The 21,431-nt window shown below is 38.8% G+C and overlaps 1 protein-coding gene across 1 annotated transcript in view; it reads right to left on the bottom strand.

The window, feature by feature from the left end:
- LOC126416583 (coiled-coil domain-containing protein 170) overlaps nucleotides 1-21,431 on the bottom strand; it is a 320,658-nt gene that overhangs the window by 139,135 nt on the left and 160,092 nt on the right. Inside the window, exons 6-7 of the mRNA XM_050084335.1 lie at nucleotides 15,047-15,191; nucleotides 1,569-1,741 (exon numbers count right to left, since the gene is read on the bottom strand). Coding sequence (XP_049940292.1) covers nucleotides 1,569-1,741; nucleotides 15,047-15,191 — 318 coding nt within the window. The remainder of the gene's footprint in view (nucleotides 1-1,568; nucleotides 1,742-15,046; nucleotides 15,192-21,431) is intronic.

Below are 21,431 nucleotides of genomic sequence, written 5' to 3' on the forward strand. Positions count from 1 at the left end.
TATTACAATCTCTGTATGGAAATATTTTAAGAAGAGCAAAATCAATATTTTGTCATTCTCTCTGTTATCTTACATTCTGGTGTTAGAACGGAGCAACTAAACACGTAGTTTTGTCCTCATGTTGACTTTTTGTAGAACCAAAACTTCTTAGGGGTTATGGTCAGATCTGTTAGCAAAATTTTACTTTTGAATTCACAGAATGCCTGTCATTGATTATTCTAACACCCATTTTTGCTTCATTCATTCCTTATTTTGACTTCCATTTGGTCCAGGACATTTATGTGGCAATCAAGTGTTATTGGTATGATTGATTTACCCTTTATAAGATAAAACTACAAAGAGACAGAATGGCTGGTCAGTATTTAGATCCAGTTGGTGAAATCTCAGTACATTTAAAAGTGCAAAAACTATTCTTGCTATATAGGTAAGGTAATCAATACAAAGAGTCCCTTTTACTTCATGAGAACAGTGGCCATCTCAGTGGATAAAATTAACTTTGACTGTTTTGGGTGTATGGCTCACTACTTTGCTGTTATGTTCCTGAGATGAAGCTGTGAACTAAAGTCCCATCCATGGTACAAAATCAGTAACAAACTTGCACTGAGATTTGCCATATTTAAAATGTATGGTACATTTATGTTTTAGGTCAGCTATCTTATTACAAATCATCTAATCCAAAGTTACATTTTCTTAAAATTTTCTTATGTTGTTATAGTATTGCCGATCTTTCCCAAGAATCATTTTCGGTAGAAATAGGGCCACAATGGATTTACACTCCTGATAATCTGATCAAAACTAAAAACTCTATGACAGCATAGCAGTTCACGTTCTCTATCTGAACAAAATATACACAATAAAGGTACTTTATGAAGTCATATAAATAAACTATTATTCAAATCAAATTGATAATTGACTTAAATTACCAAGGCAAAAACAAAATGTCACTGGTATCATTGTCATCTCTCTGGTAGGCAAAGGTGTTTCCTTTTGCTCTCTTTGTCAGATCTGTGATAGGTCAGTTGTTTTTGGAATTAAAGATTCTAAGGTTTAGCTACCTCTTCACATTACCCCATATGTGTAAGAGTTGTGAATCACATGGTACAGATAAAATAGTTCAAGTAAACAAATTATAATACTATTTGCAGATCCATGAGCCTGGGAGACCTATCTTCATTACTATGGTACTATTATCAACACCTACTATCTATACTTATTTAGATCCATGAAGCACGATATGCTGATATAGGAATAAACATTTTGGGTCTTCTCTTAAGTTTAAACAATCTGATAATACTGATAAAAATAGACAAAAAGATACTTTCAACATTATGCATTAGTCTTTATGTGAAATGTGCAATGCAATTTCCTACAAAAAAGAGCAGGGAATAGCTTTCATTTTTCGTAATGACTAACAAAACTAGTTACTAGACTATGAAATATGACGAAATAAATAGCAAGTATCATGAGAAATCAACTGAAATTAAAGAAAATTGGAATCTTTCATGCACAAATAATGGTCTCACTGTGCATCCAGCAATCAACAAGTGACATAAACTATGTGAACTCACGGCACTTTTGTCCTTATTGTCCTGAAGAATTTCTCGGATCCGTTCCTTGATGCTACCTTCTGCTGATTCAACGAATCTTGTAGGTGAACTCAGTTGGATTGCAAGTGATTCTAACAGGTGCCTGAGTTCATTGTGTACTCTCTGGTGTTTCTCTTCCTTCAGTTTGACTTCCTCTGCAAATTGAAAGGAATAGACAATACAAAAAAGAAACCACAAACATTCTTAAAATTAACCAAACACTTTGCTTGCAGATTTGAAGATTAAAACAGACAGACAGACTGAAAAAGCTAACAATATCTCAAGTTCTGGAGCTGGAGTTATACAGAAACAGAAAAGAAAAAAAAACTGTGTAAAGGGGGGAGGGGGAAGAGGACAAAGATGAGAGAGATAAGTTGAGGTTCAAGCCACAGTCTTATGACTGTCTGCAAAGACATCAGCCATATTTGCATTTAAAAGGAGATAGTATAGTTTAGAAAGATAGAGCGGGTTGGCAAAATAACACAAGAACCTTCTTAACACAGTGCACTGTCACTGTTGGAATCCAAAGCAACCCTAATCCTTCTTATTGAAAGTTCTCATGCATTTAGAGGATGAAAGTTGACTTTGCTACACATAGTCCTCATACTGAGAAAGTAACTGGTTGTCAGTAGCATCAGTAAGAAGTCAAGTTGAGCATGGATTATTTCAAGCACTGATGTGAGTATCTTGATGTGGAAGAAATTTTCATTTCCAGACACAACAAGATCTTTTTCCAAGATTCAGTATGCTGTAATTGGTACAGACAGGAAATAAGAGGAACCAAAAATAGCCAAAATGCATTTTCATTCGGTATAAAGTATGAGCAAACAATCTTAGATTACTCTTTCAGAGATGCAAAGATGTGATATAGACAATGATGCAGTTATGTATATACGAGTATAGAGAGATGGTCCTTTACTTGTTTCCCAGGGTGGAGGCCAGGGAGACAATATTTCATCTTCAGGTTTACCAATCAAGTTAGGACATTTCTGGCTGTGAGAACGGGGACATTTTATTCTTGGATGATGCAATTATTTTTTGGGAACAATGCCTTTGGCACAATGAACATTGTTGCCTGAGATGATTTCATAGATCTTACCAACTACTTTCCCTTTCAGCTTGATCATAGGATCCACTGAAAAGCCACCAAGCAAGATGAAACACTGATTAATACATAAGAGTCACAATAGGGGGGAGCACGTCCTTGTCTGGACAACCAGCCTTAGTGTCCTTTGAAAACAACACGGTTGATTTCATTTCCTAACCTTATCAAATCCAAGATTTTACTGCAAGACATTGTCATGGGTGGGATGTTACATCTTTGCATTCCTTCCAGCTTTGTTTCCACTGAAAATCAAAATACAATTGCTTAATACAATTCAGAACTTCAGTCAAGCTCCCCTTTTGCAATCAGACAATCAGAATTGTATGCTTCCCTTGGTACTCTTCATATACACAAGGGTTGGAACTATAATAGTGCTGACTACTTATTTACAACTTATACAAAACAGATATATGTGTCAATGTTTTACTGTCCTTCAAAGTAGTCAATTGATAGTTCGAGCACAGCAGTCTATTTCCTGGCAAATTTCTGCAACAGTTTTCAAGTGAATGCTGGACTTAAGTCCTATTGTTAGTACAGCACATTCTAGGCCCATTGTTTGAGCAAATAGGTCACAACTTGAACACCAGGTGCCCCAGCATTTCCTGCAAAATGATGGGTAAGTCCTGCAGAAAGAGTTGACACTTCATTTCCTAAGCAATTCATTTTTGGAATACAGCCCTCTGATCAGCTTAGAGTAAGAAATGATGACACTTTCTGTAGGACCTGCCCATCATTTTGCAGTACAGTGCTAAGGCGCATCTGGCACATTCAAACTATCAACACAGCTGGCACTGCTAAGGGTGCCCTATTACTTCCATATCACTGGCAACAGGTTGTACACAATGCTGGTGACTCCTTGGAAGGACTATAAAATTTGAAATAAACATTTATTTTGTATAAGTTGTAAATAAACAGTTGCTACTATTACATTTCCAACCCTCATATACACAAGCACCCTGTGTTAGTGATGGCAACAGATTCATGGAAACATTAAATAAATAAATAAACCAATACATTGCATGTTTCAGCTGGTTTGTAGCTGTTGCAATAGTGAAGCCTCTCCTTCATGTCCAACTCATTTACTAGAGCTCTGACAATGGCAGCTCTGGCTGAATGTTTTTTGTATGTGGTTTCTATTGCACTCTTTCCATTGATACTATGTCTTCTGGATGCATATTTAATGTAACAATCACTCTTGTGGTAATGTCTTTCTTCTTACAGGTAATGGTTCTCATTAATATCTTGTCTCTACCAATGAGTTTAGTGATCACAGATGTAGTCTTCTTATGAACTCTGTATTCTGTCATGACAGTAAATACAGTAGCTCCAGCTATGCATAGTAGGTTTATGATTATTGTCATTCTTGTATCAATTAAGTGGACACCAAAAACATGTCCTCAAAATTCTGTAAGACCAGTCGTTATGACAGATGAACATGACACCATAATGATCAATGATGCAGTGTTGACTCAGAACCCATTCAGAGGTGCTGTCATTGTAGTACAATGGTAAAAATGGGCCAGCACCTTACAACTAAGACTGGAAAACTCTCTAGTAATGAGATGTTTATGTTATTTTGTCCAACCACAGTATATATGGTACAATCTCTACTTGGAAAACACAGAGGCCAATTTTTCTGAACCTTCCATTGGTCTCAGCATGTGCACTCTGGCCAAGATTGAAGATAGGTTTTAGTGACACAGTGTGCCCATAGTAAGTTGGACCCAGGTTTCATTCAGTCACGACTGACAAAAAAACTGAAACCCTCAGGTGGTGCACAGTATAAGCTCAAGATGCAGCATTCTGATGAGCATTGATAGGCTGTCAAATTTTGCACATGGCTCAGGAAATCCACTAATGAGGCACTCCCTCTATTGCAGCAGACCTTTGGGAATGAGTGTCTATCAAAATCACAACTTCTGAGATGGCAAAATATGTTCAAGGAAGGTCATCAGGAGATGGAGAATTGGCACTTACGTAAACAGCTTGGTGCACACTTACCTCATTTACAGATCCTCAGTAGCAGTTTTATGCATATTGGCTCTGTTCACTCCTACAGCCTCTGTTATCCCATAAACACTTGATAAACAGCTGGTATTCTGTGTAGCCATAGAATTTTATATGCTCTGATTTGTGTGCCAACTGACAAACAGAAGGAGACCTATTGGCCTGTTTGTCATGAACTTTTGAAAAGGTTTCAAAGAGAAGCTGATTTTTGAAGTGAGATTATCATTGCTGGCCGGTGTGGCCATGTGGTTAAAGGCGCTTCAGTCTGGAACCGCGTGACCGCTACGGTCGCAGGTTCGAATCCTGCCTCGGGCATGGATATGTGTGATGTCCTTAGGTTAGTTAGGTTTAATTAGTTCTAAGTTCTAGGCGACTGATGACCTCAGAAGTTAAGTCGCATAGTGCTCAGAGCCATTTGAACCATTATCATTGATAAGACTTGGAATTTTGAGTATGACCTAGATACAAGTGCCAAAGTTTGAAGTGGCACACACCAATCCTTCCTCACTTTCAAATAACCCATCTGAGTATGTTGAAGCAAAAGCTACTGTCATTGAATGATGACAGTGGCATAATACACAATGCTTTCTATCTGCAGATAATACTGACAACTGAATTTTTTGTGCAGAAGTTCTTAAAATAAATTAGTAAGCTTTACATGTTCAGTAAAGTAGATAAAGAACCAGTTGTGTAATAAATCAAGGAACTCTTAGTTCTTAGCGCAAGTATGTAGGGGAACTGTGGCTCAAGTTTAGAAAACTAATGGACCATGCAAAAAAGATATACATGCTTTGTAGAACAATTTGTGATATGAGGGATGCTTGATGGTATACAGTCTCTGTAAAGAAACTTCTGTTGATTGGTTGGTTGATTTGGGGGGGGAGGGGGACCAAACAGCAAAGTCATTGGTCCTACTGGGTTAGGAAAGGATGGAGAAGGAAGTCAGCCATACCCCTTCAAAGGAAGGCCAGACATGGGTCTGAACCGTTGTCCTCCCAAATGTGAGTCCAGCGTTCTAACCACCACGCCACTTTGCTTGGTAAACTTCTATTGAAACAGATACTACTGTGCAAAAGATGTAAAAAAACATAAAGCTATAGACAGAGAAATTCTAAATGAAATTTATTTCAATCTCAAAAGGACAACATACGAAGCCTTCAGTCACTACTGTTGCAGAAGACCTCTCACAAAAGCCAAAGAAATTTTTGTCATATGTAAATGCTGCCAGTGGCATCAGAGGTAGCATTCAGACAATCATGGGTGACTCAGTAACTGAAATTGAGAATAGCTAAACAAAATTAGAAATTTCAGCTGAGTTAGCCTCTCTTTCAAACATAGATCCCTCAAACACAAAACTGTGTCAGTTAGTTGAAGGAAAGTACAAGTCACATTTGTCAACAAGAAGGGTAGCAGAAGTGATACACAAATTAATGCCCAATACCCTTGACATCCATTTGCCATAGAGTCTATATTCTGAGCTCAAAGGTAATAAAGCATCTTGAACAGCATGATCTCCTACATGCCAACCAGCATTGATTTCAAAAACATCTTTCATGTCAGTCATGTGAACCCAGTTCGTGATTTTTTCATGTGACATTTTGAAGTCATGGACCAAGATGAATGCAGTATTTATTGATTTCTGAAAGAAACTGGCTCAGTACCACACCAGCATTTATTAATGAAAGTACGATCATAAGGAGTATTGCAAAAATTCTGACTGGATTGAGGAGTTCTTGATAGGGAGGACATTACATGTTATCTTGGATGGGAGCTACTGACATAGTTGAGCAAATGTTGTTGGCTAGATCTGAGCAGAGGACCACTAATAAAGACACCCCTGAACGCATTAACCCTTTATTCATTCTAGATACAGACTGTGTGCCTTGGATGGCATGTGACAGCCAACCCAGGCTGCTTCATTGCTCAGTGTACTCAAACTGTAGTCACCAGCATGATCAACATTGAAGGTGTATGGTTGCACTGGGCAGCAACGGGATCATCCACCAGGACTGACCAGGCAGCTACTAGCCTGGACTCAAAAATGTGATCCACTGAAGAGGGGGGGTGACCCCAGGAAGAAATCACCCAGCAGGTTTCCCAAAGGTACGAATATGCCAAGTGGTTGGGACACAATCTTCTGCCAGGCAGATGCCTCTATCTTCTTGAGCTAAAATCCAGAGCATGTGACTGGTTGCATCACTGTGAATTACAGATGTCTTAGTCTTGAAGGCATTGCTCAGTATCATGTATACGCCTGGATACTGCCTGCAAACATCTACACACAACTGAACACATCTGAGCATGAGGGTCAGTCTCAAGTCATATTTATGTGTGTTGAGCTGGCTACTGCTTTCCTTTTGACAGCACTTTTGCCTGAAAGGCCAAACAAGATGGTGTACTCGGTCACCACTTTTGAACAATGGTGACTTTATATGAACAGGCTTTTTTGTCCAGTCAGCTTTTCTGGACGCATTGTTGTACCTGACTCAAGTTTGCTTTTTAGAAGTGGTGGTGAATGTATTTTTCAGTGTCGCTATACTGAGTAAGTACTCTTGCACTCTGGATATGATGATAGTGCCTCTCTCCCTTTGATGTCATATTGCTGCAAAGGCACTAGGCAGTTCATTCCTCCAGACCAGGTCATGGTACAACATTCCTCTGGGTTTGAAACAAAGACAGACTCTCGATTTGTTCCTGTTTACATTTCTTGACAAACATTATCTTGACACTTCCTGGCAGATTAAAACTGTGTGCCTGACCGAGACTCGAACTCGGGACCTTTGCCTTTTGCGGGCAAGTGCTCTACCATCTGAGCTACCGAATCACGACTCATGCCCGGTACTCACAGCTTTACTTCTGCCAGTATCTCGTCTCCTACCTTCCAAACTTTACAGAAGCTCTCCTGCGACCTTGCAGAACTAGCACTCCTGAAAGAAAGGATATTGCGGAGACATGGCTTAGCCACAGCCTGGGGGAGGTTTCCAGAATGAGATTTTCACTCTGCAGCAGAGTGTGCGCTGATATGAAACTTCCTGGCAGATTAAAACTGTGTGCCCAACCGAGACTCGAACTCGGGACCTTTGCCTTTCGCGGGCAAGTGCTCTACCTTCTGAGCTACCGAAGTACGACTCATGCCCGGTACTCACAGTTTTACTTCTGCCAGTATCTTGTCTCCTACCTTCCAAACTTTACAGAAGCTCTCCTGCGGCCTTGCAGAACTAGCACTCCTGAAAGAAAGGATATTGCGAAGACATGGCTTAGCCACAGCCTGGGGGAGGTTTCCAGAATAAGATTTTCACTCTGCAGTGGAGTGTGCGCTGATATGAAACTTCCTGGCAGATTTAAACTGTGTGCCAGACCGAGACTTGAACTCGGGACCTTTGCCTTTTGCGGGCAAGTGCTCTACCATCTGAGCTACCGAAGCACAACTCACACCCGGTACTCACAGCTTTGGAAGGTAGGAGATGAGATACTGGCAGAAGTAAAGCTGTGAGTACCGGGCGTGAGTCGTGCTTCGGTAGCTCAGATGGTAGAGCACTTGCCCGCGAAAGGCAAGGGTCCCGAGTTCGAGTCTCGGTCGGTCACACAGTTTTAATCTGCCAGGAAGTTTCATATCAGCGCACACTCCGCTGCAGAGTGAAAAATCTCATTCTGGAGTATGTTGACACATTTTATACATTGAAGCACCAAAGAAACTGATATAGGGATGCGTATTCAAATACAGACATATGTAAACAGGTAGAATATGGCACTGCGGTCAGCAACATATATATATGACAACAAGTGTCTGGTGCAGTTGTTATATCAGCTACTGCCACTACAGTAGCAGGTTATCAAGATTTAAGAGAGTTTGAATGTGGTGTTATAGTCAGTGCATGAGCATTGGGACACAGCATCTCCAAGATAGTGAAGAAGTGGGGATTTTCCCATACAACCATTTCTCGAGTGTACCGTGATCATCAGGAATCCGGTAAAACATCAAATCCCTGACATCGCTGCAGCCGGAAAAAGATCCTGCAAGAATGGGACCAACAATGACTGAAGAGAATCATTTAATGTGATATAATTGCAACCCTTCCACAAATTACAGCAGATTTCAATGCTGGACCATCAACAAGTGTCAGTGTGTGAACCATTAAATGAAACATCATTGATACGGGCTTTTGGAGCTGAAGGCCCACTCATGTAGCCTTGGCGACTGCACAACACAAAGCTTTACACATTTCCTGGGCCCATAAACACTGGCACTGGAGTGTTGGCAACTGGAAACATGTTGCCTGGTCAGACGAGTCTTGTTTCAAATTGTATCGAGTGGATGGATGTGTACAGGTATGGAGACAGCCTCAAGAATCCCTGGACCCTGCACATCAGCAGGGGATTGTTCAAGCTGGTGGATGCTCTGGGTGTGTGCAGTTGGAGTGATATGGACCCTTCATATGTCTAAATAGGACTCTGACAGGTAACACATACATAAACATCCTGTCTGATCACCTGTATCAATTCATGTCCATTGTGCATTTCGATGGACTTGGGCAATTCTAGCAGGACAATGCAACACCCCACACGTCCAGAATTGCTACAGAGTGGCTCTAGGAACACTTTTCTGAGTTTAAACACTTCCACTGGTCACCAAACTTCCCAGACATGAACATTATTGAGCATATCTGGGATGCCTTGCAACGTGCTGTTCAGAAGAGATATCTTATGGATTTATGGACAGCGCTGCAGGATTCATGGTGTCAGTTCCCTTCAGCACTACTTCAGACATTAGTCGAGTCCATGCCATGTCATATTGCGGCACTTCTGCATGCTTGCAGGGGCCCAACATGATATTAGACAGGTGTACCAGTTTCTTTGGTTCTTCGGTGTATGTAGGCATAACAATACAAAATAAATTCCATTTTGTCCTCTTGTCCTTTCGTTGCTTTAAGTAACCCTCTCACAGTATGTGAAAATGAATGTGGATGAATAGCTGGTGGCGTCACAGCACGGAATTCCACATTCCTCTACATTGTTAAGCCTGAAATGGAGAATCTGGCATCTCATATTTTTGCCTCCTGGAGACGAACATGGCCAATGAGCTGCAACATTGTTTTTATGCCACAAGCAGAACTTCAGAGCTGCCATACTCTATGGAGTTTTTTAATTATAGAATACATGGTATCAACATAAGCATCACCCAATTGGGGATCTTTCAAAAATGCATCATTTCAGGTACAATTTGTTATAAGTATTATCTGCACTAATCAATATTATTTATTATAAATAATGTATTTGCTGCAATTCTCAGTGCATAGGCCAATGATTGGAATTTTACCTCAGAAATCTTAACATGACTGTCATTCTATGTAGGACACAAGTTACACACTGGAAGTTTTTGCTATTATGAAACTTTGTGTAAAATGTATAAACCCATCTCTTGGCTTTATGGACTGCCTCATGTATGTGTCTTGGTAAATATCTTTTTCAATTATGGTAAGAAGCTTCTAAAAAAATCTTCTCTTCCATTAAAATGATATTACAAAATGAGTCCCAATCTTGAAATCTATGTGATGAAGCATATTATTTCAGAGTGATGGTAGTCAATACAGCATTGAGACAATGGATACTGTGCATGCGCAAACTGACATTTGATACTATACTTTAACTAATTTCAATTGAAAATTGAAAATGAAGTGGAGATTCAACTGAGTTAATGAATAACTTCTACTAGTACACATCTCAGATCACTGTACAGCATTATGTAGTGTTCCTCTGCCAGCAGTTCACTGTTCAGGCCATCAATAAGTCCAGAATCTTCTCCTTGACTTTCTCGGCTCTTCTTCAACAATCACTAGCAGAGTTAATACAGCTGTCTTACCCATGCCCAATTTTGTAACAAAACTGTGTGATTCATGTGCAAGATGCAGCTAGGAACTGCCAGAGGAGAATACTGTGGTGGACAATATGATAAGCTTCTCTTGTTTTTACACATAGACATCACTCTATTGAACTGTCACTTAACGAGTTAGCAGAATAAAATTACAAAAGTTCTTCCTTCTCAGAAAATTCCTGGAACAAATTATTTAACATATAATGGGTCCACTCAATTAATTTATCATGCTTGGCATTTCTCCCTATTTATCAAGTGATTTGTTAACTCACTGCTTTCATACATCATCGGAACTTTGTACTTAAAACAGAAGTTACCTCTACATTCCCTCAGAAAACACATCCATAATATTACGTTCATATAAAACCTACACATGGAACTACTGCATACAACATATTAAACAGTAGTTCCACTTATTCCCTTTACTTTAAAGCTAATTACATATTGACTACTTCTTGATACGCCATGCTTTCCTGTACCTTTTCTCACTGAACCAGTTTTCCTGCATCCTTCAAGCACTGTATCATGTGAACTGAATCTTAATGATTTCATACACAGTTTAGGTGATTCTACCTTTGTGTCAATAGAATCTTGTGACTGTGTGTTGTTTGCAGCAGTCTTCTTTGGCTGAAACAGTGTCTCCCTGCATACAGTGGTGTCCACCCACCGAACAATTGCACAATGTTTATTCCTACCTTCAGTGCCCATAACATTGCAAATATTGTCAACTTTATGGACCTCCTGATCCTCAGGTGCACCTTCCTAGAAGTTTTTAGTCTTGTTGGACTGATCACTTGCCTTACAAGCATTTTTCATCTTTCTTTTCTTTCTCGCCATCATGGGTGGTGATGAATCTGCATTCATCTAAATATATAAAAATGAATATTTCTTTGTATGTTTGTAATTCATGCATTCCTAAGCCATTCATCTGATTGTGATGAAACTTTGGTGAACTGTTCTCCAAACACCTATGAAGGTACCTAGAAAAAGTATGACATATAGTTCAATGAGGTGCCACCACACCAAAGTACAAAATACCCAGATTTAGGCATCTAGTATTTGAGAATAAGAGCACTTAGTGACTGGCAACAAACCTGATGATAATTTATAATTTCAAATCTTTGTGAAAATTTTTCTTGCTGACACCCCCCACAAAATGACAATTGGAATGAAGGTTATCGCTTACAACTCTTTTGCTGTATATGAGGTATAACTACTGCTTTAGGCATGGCGTTTTAATGTATTACTTTATTACTACAAACTCCATTTGCAAAATATTTTGCATATAGTATTCTTATGTATCACTAAATGTGCTGGCAAATTTTTGTCACTGTATGGCACTTAGTTAAGGAGACTGATGTCGTAACACCGTGATGCCTGAGAAACTGCTGTGTCAGGCATGATATTTTGTTTTATTACTTCTTTACTACTAAAGTTATTGGCAAAACATTTCAAACATTTCACAAACATATTTAAAAATGAGCCATATAATAACTATAGGCATATTCCAATGCAATGTTGCATCAAAATTTCAAATCAATCAGTCAAAACCTTTGTGAGATATGCAATTAGTAACATTTGCCAAGCATGCCACCACACGTGTTGGTATTAAAAATTGGAATGCATATCACTTCATTCTTTCATTCTTTCTTTCAATCCATCCTGGATTTTCCATTGTTTGATTTCATTCATGATAGTTTTAATATCCCAGCAGGAAAAACACATGTCACATTTTTATTGTTTTACATTAACAGTAACCCCAGAAATGTTGCAGATCATGCAGTTATCTACAGTGAAGTCCTAACAGGAAAAAAGCACTGCACAAACATCCAGTTAGATCTTGATAAGATATGACTACAATATAGATGAGTCACAATTGGAATCAGCCAAACCTGAGTTTGGCAATTTGTGGGGATACAAAATAGAATGCTCACATAGGCTCAGTTGTATGCAAAGCATGTGTCAGACTCCAAATATAGTGCAGTCACTTACCAAAGGATGTTACTTAGAAAACACATATGTGACTCACCCTATAACACTGCTCAAGTGTGTGGGATCTTCATCAAATAGGTCAATGATACTGAAGATATGCTACGGTCGCAGGTTCGAATCCTGCCTCGGGCATGGATGTGTGTGATGTCCTTAGGTTAGTTAGGTTTAAGTAGTTCTAAGTTCTAGGGGACGGATGACCTAAGATGTTAAGTCCCATAGTGCTCAGAGCCATTTGAACCATTTGATACTGAAAATATACAAATAGAGGCAGCAAAAATGGTGACAGGTTCATTTGATCCATGGGAAATTATCACAGAGAAGGTAAAAAGCCTGGCCTGTCAGATGTTTGTGGACAGAAACCTACTATTCTGCAAAATCTACTTACAAAGTTTCAAGAACATGTATTAAGCTGGGAATTTAAGAATATATTACAACACCTTACATATTGCTCTTGTAAGGGCCATGGAAACAAGATTAGACTAATTACGGCAACCGTGAAGGCATTTATGCAATCATTCTTCCCATGTTCCATATGAGAATGGAACAGGAAGAAACAATAATATATGGCATGATGGGGAGTTCTTGATGCCACACACTTCTCAGTGGTTTTCAATGCAAGGATGTAAATGCAGACTGAAACAAAGGGCCAACCACAACAGAACAGACATTGGTGTTGCATAACAACAGTGTGTCCAGCTTCAGCTATCTGCTGATCCATTAGCATCTATCCATGAAAGAGGGGGTAATGCTGTGCATTCCCACCCTGTCTCTTGCAAGATTCTTCATTTTTCTGAATCAAATGAGCATGTAAAGGACACTGCAAACATTGTGAAAGAGGCTTTAATGAAAGCCCTATATGTTGTTCCAGAGGAGGCCTTTCAGCATGCTCAATAAACTTGGAATATCTGCTGCAAAAAGGATGCTGATATTGGTAGTTATTTCATTAAATGAATTCCACCCCGGCTTTGTATGAGGTCTGAAGCAATTGCTGAAATATATTTTGTTTTGCAGCAAATTGCAACTATGTTTGAATTTACCCTTGGTCATGTTTTGGAAGGAAAGCAGGAAGGAAGGAAGGAAGGAAGAAAGGAAGATTAGGGTTTAAGATGCAATCAACAATGAGATAACTGAAGGAAGTTATATTCAAGTGAAGTCTGTCCACAATAACGTGGTTGCAGGAGAGCTATTACAGAACATGTAACAAGGTGAACAAGACCTAGGTATCCGCTGCTCCATATTGTCCTTTTTAGCAATGATACCTTCAAACACCATAGGTGTGAACTTAATAATAGAATGTGTGCTTTATTTCACAGCTGGCATCAAATTGAACTTATCAGTACAACTTTTTGTCTGTTCCCTTTTACCTGTATCACCCCTCGTAATGCTATTTTCTTCTTTTCTCGCCCCTTCATACTTAATTTTCCTCTTTTAACTGTCATTTAGTTCCTGCAACATATCTTGCAGTCTTTATTTTTCTGTAGCTCATTTACGATTATCTGTTTATTCTGTTCTCCCCCCCCCCCCCCCCCCCCCCCCCTGTCAGGTTGCCCACATTGCTACCCGTGCCACCCTCACCAGTCAGCCTGCATGCTATTCGTTTGTTTCTTTCATCAGTCGACTTGACTGAATCGAGTTATTGAGTAGTTGTACTTTCCTATGTAGCACGCATGTCCGCGTCATCGTATTTTATACGTTTCTGTCTTGCACATAGATAATTAACGCATACCTACGAGAAAAGTTGCGGCCATTCTAGTGATCTCAATACATTTTTCTGTCTGGCATTTGTTTGAGAAAAGTTGTGAATATTATACTGTTTTCTTGTACAGAGAATCTTTGAGGTCAACAGTAAAGGAAGATTGACTTAATGGCTTAGCTCTGTTGAACACTCACCCTGACATTGATTGTCCTATTGACGATGTAATTAACCAATTTGCCAGGAAGAATAGGTGCATAGAATTCATCATTTAAGGAAGAGAACCACAATTTTAACTTTTTTATATCATAAGATGACATTGTCTTGTATGTGTGTATAATCAGTGGAAATAAAACTTTCTTAAACTTTGCATGTGACTTATTATTTCTTATTACATATGGAAAATATGTGCTTACTGAGATATGATTTTATGTTTCACATCAGTAGCTCATCACGCTTTAAACAAAAAAGTCTGCAGCTCATAATGTGTTTTTCTTTTACTGGGACAAGTAGCTTGAACTATTTGCCAGTATAAGAGCAGTGGAATCCAAGAGGTTAATGATAACTTACTGAAGAACTACATATTTGAAAACAACAATATTACACCAATCTTAGGTGAAACTACCTTCAATTCCCCCCCCCCCCCCCCCCAGCCCCCCCCCCCCAAATCCCCACCTCAGAAACAGACACACACACGCAAAATGAGAGAGAGAGAGAGATCCAAACATTTTTCACTTTAAAACACTAGACCTAAAACAACGCTTTTGCAAGATATAAATCACTTACATTACCTTTTAGCTGAATGACTAGACCCTCTTGAGTAGTAAGACTGTTTGTGACAGAACCTAGGCTTCTACTTGTAGCAGAAAATTTATCCCGAAGATCTGCAACTTCCCGTTCTAAGGCCCTTTGTTGCAATTCTAGATTGTCCTTTTCCTGGAATAAAGGAATATGGTGATAAAAACCCTCAAAAATTTGTAAACCATGTAAGAAACAAATCATTATCTTACTTATACAAGATGCGCATCACTGTTTTTCTATTTCATATGAACATGGTATTCAAGAAACTAGTGCAGCATATGTACATTTGTAGTAAATCTAAAATACTACCAGCATCCCAAAATGAGTAATGTTTTCACAAAAATAATCAATTTTTGAAAATGCAACATAACTGCCAGTCTTTCCTTCTCATTCCATCTGGAAAGCCTTACCCAATCTGGGGTTCTGGTTGACTTCTACAAACTTTCCTCCTCATTTCCTTAACCTCACCAGTCCTCTTCTTCATCCCTCTTCCTTCCCCTTCAACCCTTCTCCCAGAGGGAACCACTGGCTCCAAAAGCTTGTAAATTTCCTTAAACTTTGTATGTGCATTCTCTCCTCCTGCCTCTTGGTGAGTACATTTTAATCTAAACTGAGTAATGCATAGTTCACAGATTTCTATTAAATCCATTCTATTAAATCCAATACAGTTGGAGGACTACTATAGCTAATCGTCCATAACTGCAGAGAAATTGTCACAGTGACCACACACTTGCACAAATTAAAATTAATGGGAAAGCCATTATTTTAGGACAAAATATTGTTTCCTTAATGATATCAAGTATTTACTATATATTATTATCTACTCTTAGTTTAACATTACCACAAATGTTCATGAAGATTATGAAGAATGAAGGAAGATTACAGTTTATTGCCCTGTTGATGACAAAGTCTTTATAAATGAATCAGTGGCAAGGGTTGGACAAAGATGGGGCAGAAAGTTAGATGTAATCTTTCCAAAGGAACAAATCAATAACACACCTTAAGCAATTTAAAGAAAACCACAGAAAACCAAGGAACTGTGGAAAATTCTATACAGGTGTATGGGTATTTCAGTCTACATCATTTGACTATGATTTCAGGGTCTTGATCATTGTGCCAATTTGCTTGGTGATTAAGATTACAAAGCGAAGTCAAACATATCAGATCCAGTAGTTTCTTCTCTTGTGTTACAAGATGTGCCAATGTCATTGAGTGACAAGCCATCAAAAGAGATGGAAGCTGAAAGAATAGCAGTTGTATATTATACTCTGTATTCAACTTTGTTAGTAGTGAATCTCTGCTTTTACACTGTGCAGAATGTTCATCTCTGGCTGTTTATGGGTGTGTCTGACACATACTTTCAAGTGCAGAGAGATTCATTAGAATCAAGTTTCCTTGCTTTGCGTGTTTGCTGCTTGCAGTAACACTCTGTCACTGAGTTTTCTGCATTGTGTTGTGGGCCCGCAGAAGGGAAATTAATAGTTAAAAGTTTAAACCAATAACATGGTGCAAGTATTTCTTTTAGTTTATCAGCCTACTACTGCAGATGTCAGAAGAAAGTGAAATCAAATACTGAGTTCTACATTTAAGTAGAAGGAATTTCAGAAACTGAAAATTTCAAATGAAAGATATGCTGCATGTATTAGATTTGTTGGATCTTACTGTAGAAAAAACTGTAGAACAAGCGACATTTCTCAAAAGTGGCATGGAAAAGGAGAAAGAGGAAAGGATATTGTGATTGCAGAAAAAAAATTAGACAAAAATGTATGCTCTGATATTAGCCTGAAACTCCTGAACAGCTGCTCCCTAACAAAATACTACAAATCTGGAATGACAGGTTAGGTCATTAGAATTATATAAAGCTTAAAAGTGCTTCAGAGCTTCATGGAAGGAATAAATGTTGAAAACAGGAAGACATCAGAATGCTGTGCCATCTACATGGAATGTAAACAAACAAGATTTCTGCACGATGAGAAGTGAATGAAAGCAGAAAAGCAACTAGAGTTAGTTCATAGTGATGTTATGGGTCCTATTATTCCCACACCTTATGACAGAAAGAGGTATGTCATTACATTTATAAATGACGCTACTGATTTTAAAGCTGTTTGTACAGGCTGAACAGTTAAAAGTAGCCCACATCCCCTTTGAATGCAAATGCAATATTTTGACTTCTGAAATAGAGTGAACAGGTTCGGTTAAAGAAACACGCAAAATTTTCAGGGTCAGTTATCTTGATAGGGGACTAATAGCAAAGAGAGCAACACAGAGTCTGTATAAAAACTGGAGCACTTATTCATCTGTGAAAAATGTAAAACAACAAAGAATTCCTTCAGTTTACACACCAGAAGTTATTGCATACATTCGCCAAAGAATTATTCAGAGCCCAAAGAAGTCTACATGTAAACTGGTCCCATAGGCACATGTAACTAGGAGGAGCTGCCTGTGGATATTGAAAAGTCTTAATTGGAATATCATGTGATGATTGTGTAGCAATTAAGGGATGATGACAATGAGATACATGTGGATTACTGCACGTGGCTTGGTTTGTAAGACCCTTTCCATTACATAATGAATAATGAAGCGTGGTTTCACCTTTCCGGTCATGTGAACTCACAGAACGTGAGGTACTGGGCAATGGAGGATTCTAACACTGTACATCAGCAACCAATCCATGATGAAAAAAACCAGCATTTGGTGCGGAAATGTGCATCATTGGACCAATATTTTTTGACACTATCCTCAAAATGGTTGCATATATGGAAATTTTTGATACATTTTGTGCTCAGCTAACTGAATGTGAAAGACAATACTGCATCTTCCAGCAAGATGTGGCAACATGCCACACACCTCAGCTATTCCTGGAACGATGTCTTCACTGAGGAATGAACTGTCAGCAAACATTTATGGCCAACACATTTGCCAGATCTAACAACACTTGATTTTTTCTGTGGGGAATTTGAAGAGCAGGCTCTATAAAATAAATTCACACACAATACATGAACTGAAAGACAACATAATCCATGCCGCCATCAATATCTGAACTTTATGCCAGATGTATCTGAATATGCTAAGATGTGCACAGGTGTATATTGATATCGACGGGATATATTGATATTGACGGGATCACCTTCAACATCTTATATATATGTATTGAATGTAAATAAATGGTAAGTCTATTTCTGCTCCTCGTTTCTGTAATTTTACTGTATTTCCTTTATACTTACACGGTCTACTTTTCTCTCTGCAATCCTGTATGATGCATAATTAATACAAAGTGCTGGAATATTTCAAACAGCACAAAGGCATGGCCATTGTACATTTCAGTTTGAGGATGAGCAGATTTTTCTGAGATAATGGAGGTGAATATTTGACCAGTGAAATGAAACCTTTTATACAGTATGAACTGACCATCAAATATACACCATAAAAAAAAGAATCGTTCAACACATGAATAGGAACTTTAATAACAAAGCATGCTGTATGCTTCTGAACTGTAAAACTGGAAAATTATTTCAGCCAGAAGCCGTACTGACTGCCGTTTACTTGATACACTGAACACTGCCGAGTAAACCAAAAGTGGGAATTCAAGCTACTCTGAGGCATGGTTAGATGCCACACACACAGAAACTGAAATTTCTGTGGCATATTGATGCCTTCTTGGAGAACTGATTATAATAAAATATGAATCCAGAATAAAGAAATGTTTCACAGTTGGTTACTGTGTTGTTAGCTGCAACGGGTAGAAGACATGCTTTGTTGGTGCTGCACTATTTTAGCAATTTTCACTGAGATAAACTCATGCTCCAGTGTGCTTCTTCAGCACACTAGCATATAAGCGTGCACAGAATCAGCTAAGTAAAAAACCTGTGCAATACGCATGTTTATTTATATATAAAAGTCAACTATGGAATTCTCCTTAGTGTGAGACTGCGTTTACAAGAACCATGTGCTGATTTGAAGTTCTAGATTCACTTATTTTACTGATCACATTGCTTATGTATAATCTTTCACTGATTGTACCAATACTTGTCAGTACTGTGATACATTGTGAAATTTCGAACATTCGCAAGTGCCGCAATAAACTCGTACATTATTGTCAATTATAGGCTTAAACTTAGTTCTGCTCTTTCAAAATGTTTGAGAACAGTAGGCATATGCTAATTCAAAACAATCATTCCTAATTTCATTGTACAATTACAAGAGAAATACATTATTTTTGAGAATTTTTGGACACTTACAAAACTATATTTATGTGAGTTATCAGTGTGAGTGTTTTGGATACACAATTTATTTCGTAGCATATCAGCATTTGTGATTCACAGTTCTGCCAAGAACACATCACATCTGAATTTCATTGTATATCAATGCAAATAAATGTGCCTCTTTTGAGAATTTTTAGAAGCTACCATTGTCCTTTGCATAATTCACAAGTGATTTGTGGTAAATTGGCATTTGTTATTTAGTTATGGTAGCAGATATTCTAACTAGCATATTGTGTTACATATAGTTTTCCCTTAAAGAGGAATAGCCCTACATATATTTTGCATCTATTGTAAATAACTCTGTATTTGAGGTTGCAAACAACTATACTTAACCCCAAAATGTTTTAGGAAACTAGCAAATTTTACCACAAGTTTTTTGTGATGCCTTGATAGAAATCTCATTTTGTGTACTTGCTTCAATTCTTATGTTGAATTAGAAACTATTTAGCTCAACAGATTGAAAGCTAATCAGTGGGCTTAATTTAAAGCCATTTTTTCAATGGCATGTAATACATTGCACCAGCCAAAATGCAACCCCACTGTGAATGCTTTTCTCAGACATGGGATGAACTGGTTAACATTTGCAAGCAGCTGGAAATCACCTTGACTACTGTCAAATGATTGACAGCTGCTGTGAACTGGTGTGCTGGAAGAGCTCCTGAGAATTGTGCACTTGTGGCACACGTGCCAGAGGTACCTGAAGTACTATTGGATCCTGTCTCCTTTGCAGAAAGTATAGGATCTGTCATTACTTGTCCACTAGACTGTGAGTGGTGTGTCAATGGAGGCCTAGGAGTCCCACACAGTGTGGATGGAGACCAGGGAGGACTCATGGTGTTGTACAGATCTCTCTAACCAACAAGTTTGAGGTGCTCTCTCTCACAGAAACTGGAAGTTAGACAGTGGGACTCACTTCACCTGTTTTGGGGAAACCTATTTTGTCCAGGGGGAGTTAAAACATACAGCGACTGATGTATGCCTTAGGGAAATGGCAGCAAGGGACAGGAAAGGACACCAAGTGCACTCAGTGTGTATGACTGGGGGCCTCACTGAACATGTTGAAGAGACTATTCCAGCAGCCACTGAGGGAACAGGGTGTAACCAACAGAAGATTGTGGCACACATTGGAACAGATGATGCCTGTTGCCTATGCTCTGAAGTCATACTTGGGTCATTCCAGCAACTGGCAACTGGTTGAGAAGGCCAGCCTTGTGCATGGAGTTTCAATGAAGCTCACTATTTACAGCACTGGCCCCAGAGCTGATCATGGTCCTTTGGTTCTTAGTCAAGAGGAAGGACTGAACCAGAGACTTTGAGGGTTGTGTGACAAGCTAGCCTGTGACTCCCTGAACTTGTGCCATACGGTTGAAACTGTTGGATCCCATAAATGAGTCAGGTGTGCACTACACATTAGAGGCTGCCACTCAGGTAGATGACTGTTTGTGTGGGTGCACGCAAGGGCTTTTTAACTTAGGCAACTCTCCATCCAATCTAGATAGCAACAGCTCTAGGAAACCCAGAAGCACCAGTGTAAGACCGAAAGAAATACCCCCCACTGGTGAGAGTATTACAATCCTAATGGTAAACTAATTGCAACAAAGTGCCCGAGTTTGAAGCGTTCATGCAATGCCGTGAAGTTCATGTAATACTAGGTACAAAAAGCTGGTTGAAACCTGAAATTGATAGCAGAGATATTATTGGGGAAAATTTAAGTGTATTTTGAGAGGGTTCACAAATGGGAAATAGAGGCAGTGTATGCGTCACAGCAAACAAAAAACTCAAATCCACTGTGATAGAAAATGAAGCTGCATGTGAGACTGTTTGAGCACAACTCAGAATCAGGTGTTGGGATAAAATGATAAATGGATTCTTTTACCACCCACTAAACTCATCTCCTGATGTAACTGAAAACTTTAGAGAAAACCTCAATTCATTTGTAAGTAAGTTCCCCAATCATACTGTAATCATCAGTAGAGACAAAGCATCCAATACTGATTGGGAAAATTACAGTTTTGTTAGTGGTGGGTGTGGTAAAACAGTCCATAATGGGAGGAACCTCTGTTGTATACAGTCACTGTAAAGAAACTTCTAAGGAAACAGAGAATACTGCATA

The sequence above is a fragment of the Schistocerca serialis genome, chromosome 8 (genome assembly GCF_023864345.2).
Source record: "Schistocerca serialis cubense isolate TAMUIC-IGC-003099 chromosome 8, iqSchSeri2.2, whole genome shotgun sequence".
Classification (NCBI taxonomy): Eukaryota; Metazoa; Arthropoda; class Insecta; order Orthoptera; family Acrididae; genus Schistocerca; species Schistocerca serialis.